We start from the raw sequence: 6000 nt of genomic DNA on the forward strand, positions 1-6000 counted from the left end.
GGAACAGGATAGAAAGCCCAGAGATAAACCCACGCACATATGGTCACCTTATCTTTGACAAAGGAGGCAGAAATGTACCGTGGAGAAAGGATAGCCTATTCAATAAGTGGTGCTGGGAAAACTGGACAGCTACATGTAAAAGTATGAAGTTAGATCACTCCCTAACACCATACACAAAAATAAGCTCAAAATGGATTAAAGACCTAAATGTAAGGCCAGAAACTATCAAACTCTTAGAGGAAAACATAGGCAGAACACTCTATGACATAAATCACAGCAAGATTCTTTCTGACCCACCTCCTAGAGTAATGGAAATAAAAACAAGAGTAAACAAATGGGACCTAATGAAACTTAAAAGCTTTTGCGCAGCAAAGGAAACCATAAAGAAGACCAAAAGACAACCCTCAGAATGGGAGAAAATATTTGCAAATGAAGCAACTGACAAAGAATTGATCTCCAAAATTTATAAGCAGCTCATGCAGCTTAATAACAAAAAAACAAACAACCCAATCCAAAAATGGGCAGAAGACCTAAATAGACATTTCTCCAAAGAAGATATACAGAGTGCCAACAAACACATGAGAGAATGCTCAACATCACTAATCATGAGAGAAATGCAAATCAAAACTACAATGAGATATCATCTCACACCAGTCAGAATGGCCATCATCAAAAAATCTAGAAACAATAAATGCTGGAGAGGGTGTGGAGAAAAGGGAACCCTCTTACACTGTTGGTGGGAATGTAAATTGATACAGCCACTGTGGAGAACAGTATGGAGGTTCCTTAAAAAGCTACAAATAGAACTACCATATGACCCAGCAATCCCACTACTGGGCATATACCCTGAGAAAACCATAATTCAAAAAGAGTCATGTACCAAAATGTTCATTGCAGCTCTATTTACAATAGCCCAGAGATGGAAACAACCTAAGTGTCCATCATCGGATGAATGGATAAAGATGTGGCACATATATACAATGGAATATTACTCAGCCATAAAAAGAGACGAAATTGAGCTATTTGTAATGAGGTGGATAGACCTAGAGTCTGTCATACAGAGTGAAGTAAGTCAGAAAGAGAGAGACAAATACCGTATGCTAACACATATATATGGAATTTAAAAAAAAAATGTCATGAAAAACCTAGGGGTGAAACAGGAATAAAGACACAGACTTACTAGAGAATGGACTTGAGGCTATGGGGAGGGGGAAGTGTAAACGGTGACAAAGCGATAAAGAGGCATGGACATATATACACTACCAAACGTAAGGTAGATAGCTAGTGGGAAGCAGCCGCATAGCACAGGGAGATCAGCTCGGTGCTTTGTGACCGCCTGGAGGGGTGGGATAGGGAGGGTGGGAGGGAGGGAGACGCAAGCGGGAAGAGATATGGGAATATATGTATATATATAACTGATTCATTTTATTGTGAAGCTGAAACTAACATACCATTGTAAAGCAATTATACTCCAATAAAGATGTTAAAAAAAAAATAATGACAAAGCTACTTTGAATTCGGTAACACTTAAATGAATTTGAATGTTGCTAACATCCTTTCAGTACCTACATCAAACAAAAATAATACTGTAGGTTGAGATACACCATTTGCTATATTCACAGACTATTTATAGACCCTTTGCAGTAGGCCAGTGTTAACTCCTGGGGAGTTACAGGTCAGGAACTGCTGATGCAATATCATCCTTCAGGAAGATAGCTTTAAGGGGCTTTGATTTTTTAAGTCTTCATTCAGTAACTAGACAAATAGAGAAGAGCAGAGAAAGCTCTTAAAAGTGAAATTGCCAAGGTTAGTCTCCAACTGTTAAGTTATGTTAGATAATGACTTAAAAACAAAATATTCTTTGTATAAGTATGGAAAGAAAAAATTGTTTGGGGTGGAACTTTCCCAGTTTAGTGTGGGGCAGAAATATTGAGTGTAGATATATTTCCTAACATTATAAATGTGTTGATTTCTAGATACAGTTTTGAGGTCAGAAATAGAGGTTGGATAGAAAAGGAAATCTTTAAAATCAATAGAAACAGACTTCACCAGCCTCCAGTAGGGCAAAACCCTTGCAGCTCCCACTCTGTACTTTAAACTCGAACGAGTGTACTGCTTTGCAGAAGTGGGAGGGCAAATGCCAAAGGAGAATCTGACTAATTCTCACATCAGTTCAAGTTGTTATTGTTTTCACGTGGTGTGTTCTTTTAACTTGTGTACGGTGGACGTGCTGTGTGGGTGTCCAGGGAAGGAGTGAGAAAGTGAGTGGTAGCTGGAAATGTTGCTTAATAGAACGAAACCATCCCCAACCTCCTGCACCTCATCCTTGTCCTGTCCAGAGCCAGTAGCCCAGCAGTTGTTGGAGATTTAGATGGAGCCCATCCAGCAGTTGGGGCCACTCCTCAGAACATTCCCAGATGTTCTGAGGGCTACAGGATGCTGATGCTGTTTTCCCTTCTCCCCAAGAGGATTCCACCAAACTCCCATTACTCTGAAGGCAGTCTCCAGCCCCACATTCATCCTAGGTTCCCTTATGTATTTTGGAACAAAGCACAGGGGTTTTAATGCAGCACTGATCTAGGACTGATGATTGACTTGTTGATTCTTCTGCACGCAGGTGGCTTGTTCACGTACGTTTCTGGAGCCAATTTCCTTGGCGAGATCATTGAATGGATCGGCTATGCCCTGGCCACTTGGTCCCTCCCAGCACTTGCATTTGCATTTTTCTCACTTTGTTTCCTTGGGCTGCGAGCTTTTCACCACCATAGGTAAACTTTTCAATCAAGGTGGCAGCATCCATGTAGCTTTCTTCTCCAAACAGGGTTTTATTAACACACGGAGTCAGATATAGACACGGAAGAGATTTTTTTTTTTTTTACAAGGTAAGGTTGATACAATTATCCAGATGGATGAATTCTGACCTTTTGGATTTTCACTGAAGTTGAAATTTAGCTGGATGACAGTAACAGTAACAATTTTTTTTCTTCCTATGAGCAAAACCAAACCCAGGTAGATAGGAGCACCAAAGTGACTTGGGAAGCCACATGCCCCCTTGTTGAAGAAGGCTTCCCAGAGAGAAGCACTCGGTGTCCACATGAGTTAGTTGACCCCGGCTCTGTGCCCTCTTATCAGGCTTATCTGGCAATGGCTGCTGTTTGGCAGTGGGCTACAGGTAAGAGGAGGTACAAGACGTAGATTCCATTTCCGTGCTTCAATTCACTTCCGCCACATCTCTCCAAGTGTGTTCCACAGGTGGGAGCCCAGGTTGCACTTTCCAAAGCTTCACAGGTAATTCTGAGGTACAGCCAGGATGGATAACCGCTGGGGAAAAGTACTAGCCCTGTACCTAGTGTGCCTACTATTTTTAATTCTAGGTTTGGTGCTAACTGTTCAGGTAATCACAGAGCCCTGGAAACTCTAGGATTATTTTCTTGGAATCTGTGTAATACCAGGGCTTATTTTGGTACTCTCCTCCTTCCTCTACCTCCACCCTCCATAAATCATTACCAATGTTATTGCTGGCTTCCTGGGAAGATAGGGTCAACAATTATTTACTTGTGTGGTGCAGTTTCAGGACTGTGCCATCTGTTGGGGAATGCTGGGAATTGCAGGGGTTTAGACCCATTCCCCTGTAGGTCTAGCCTAAAGCTTTACTAACTCCTCCCTCCCTCCCTCCCAATCCCTGAGCCTGGGATGGGGTGGGGACAAAAGAGTTAAGGAAAAGTATCACTGGAAGGGAAAGGGTTACATACTAAGTTGCTATCAGGCTGTAAAGGCAAATGTCAGATCCCTTTGCTGAAATGGGGCTAGAGGAAAGAGAAAGCCTGTGGTTACTGGTGACAGAGGGGATGGATGCCCAAAGAGAGAACGGGCTTGGAACCAGGACCCTGAAGGAACCCCTTATACTCCTGCATAGGTGTTTTAGTCCCGCTAATGATTAATTTCAAAGTTTTGAAGGTTTAAATAAGAATGTGTTCTTTTCCTTGGAGTGGAATTTATGCAGAGACCTGTGAGAAATGAATGAAACAGCAACTCCTCATGATCTATTCTTACCCCCTCCTTTGCTTGGTGGGGAAGGGCGCCGGAGGGTCCCCAGCCTGGAAGGGGGTCAGTGTAATAGTTCTCCCCCATTCAGGTAGGCCTGTTGCCCACCAGAGTCAGAGGGGCAGGGGAGAGGACAGGGCATCAGCCAGCAGTTGGAGGGGCCCTGAGAAGGGTGGCCTGCACTGGGCTTGGTCGGGGAGGGATAGCAATCCCACCAGAGGGTTCTAGCTAGTACAACAGCAGAATCCAAACTGAGGCCCTGTCCTATTATGGCAGCCTGCTTCAGAGGGAAGGGCGGAGGGCATCTTTTCACAGGGCTTACTGGGGTTTGTGAGAGGCAGCTCAGCAGACCCCAAATCACAGCACGGAAAACCAGCCACCTCCTGTGACATATTAATACTATTTGTCCCTCAGTTCAAACTATGGTACTTGAACAGAGTGTATCACCTTAATTATAACTTGAGAGCTGCCAGCTTCAACTAGGTAAGAGAACAGCCTGGTCACTTAAAGGGAAAGCCTTTTTACAAGATGTATTAGTCTCCCTGGGCTGCCGAAATAGATGACCACAAACCGAGTGGCTTAAAGAACAGAAATTTATTCTCTCACAGTTCTGAAGGCCGAAGTCTGAAATCAAGGTGTGGGCAGGGCCACGCTCTCTCTGGAGGCTCGAGGGAAGAATCCTTCCTTGTCTTTTCCTAGCTTCTGGCAGTGGCCGGCAGTCTTTGGTGTTCATGGCTTATAGCGGCCTCACTCTAATCCCTGCCTCTGTCTTCACGTGGCCTTCTCCCATGTGTGTGTGTCTCTGTGTCTCTTCTTCCCCTTCTCATGAGGACACCAGTCATATTGGATTAAGGGCCCACCCTGCTCCAGTATGACCTCATCTTAATAAATTATATTTGCAGTGACCCTATTTCCAAAATAAGGTCACATTCTCAGGAACTGGGGGTTAGAACTTCAGCATATATTTGGGGGGAACACAATTCAACCTATAATACAAGGTAACATTTTTTTGACGTTTCCCAGGCCTCACGAAGGGATATTTTTCCTGGGAACATGACCAGTTCTCTAGGGTTAATGTTGCCTATGCTCTTTGGGGTCCCTGGTTCCCTGTATTTCTCAGTTGAATCCACTGAGTACTTCTTTCTGGCTATGATGTATTTTTTATTGGGTAAAATATACATAACATAAAATCTACCATTTTAACAATTTTAAGTGTATAATCCAGTAGCATCAGGTACACTCATCATATTGTGCAGCCACCACTGCTGTCCTCTGGCTATTACTTTTTATTTCTCAACATGAGAAGCTTCAACATCTACAAGAGATAGGATGCAGGAGGGAGGAAGAAGATAGATAGATGGCCATCTGGAAGAGTCAGACCCTGAACAACTGCAGGCTGGTTTGTAACAGGGATTCCAAACAGATCAAACCTCAGTCGTTGACCACTGCTTGGTTGTATTTATAATTATTCCTCTCTTGTCTTTTAGATTCTACCTCAAGATGTTTGAGGACTACCCCAAGTCTCGGAAAGCCCTCATTCCAGTCATCTTTTAAAGAAACCAAATAAAAAGGGAACAAAGCTCCCACAATCCTTTCGAAAACCATCAAGCTGCTGAACCTATAACTTTTTTTTTTTTTTTTTTTTTTTTTTGCGGTACGCGGGCGTCTCACCGCTGGGGCCTCTCCCGTTGCAGAGCACAGGCTCCGGACGCACAGGCTCAGCGGCCATGGCTCACGGGCCCAGCCGCTCTGCGGTATGTGGGATCCTCCCAGACCGGGGCACGAACCCGCGTCCCCTGCATCGGCAGGCAGACTCTCAACCACTGCACCACCAGGGAAGCCCTGAACCTATAACTTTTTAAAGTCCCATCGTGTATATGTAATAGGAGGCCTCTGGTGTTCTGGCAGCTGGCCTGAGGATTCTGCATAGGCCCCCTTAGTGTTTCCTCCCATCCT

The 6000-nt window shown here is 44.0% G+C and overlaps 1 protein-coding gene across 1 annotated transcript in view; it reads left to right on the plus strand.

Moving 5' to 3' along the window:
- The window catches only part of SRD5A2 (steroid 5 alpha-reductase 2), a 55359-nt gene extending 49609 nt beyond the window's left edge, over nt 1-5750 (plus strand). The window contains exons 4-5 of the mRNA XM_027113456.1: nt 2618-2768; nt 5532-5750. Of these exons, the coding sequence (XP_026969257.1) occupies nt 2618-2768; nt 5532-5598 (218 nt within the window). The 3' untranslated portion in view covers nt 5599-5750. The remainder of the gene's footprint in view (nt 1-2617; nt 2769-5531) is intronic.
- Nucleotides 5751-6000: the final 250 nt, after the last annotated feature.

Source organism: Aethalodelphis obliquidens, unplaced genomic scaffold, assembly GCF_003676395.1.
Source record: "Aethalodelphis obliquidens isolate GAN/ISIS:26980383/991018 unplaced genomic scaffold, ASM367639v1 scaffold12, whole genome shotgun sequence".
In the NCBI taxonomy this organism is placed as follows: Eukaryota; Metazoa; Chordata; class Mammalia; order Artiodactyla; family Delphinidae; genus Aethalodelphis; species Aethalodelphis obliquidens.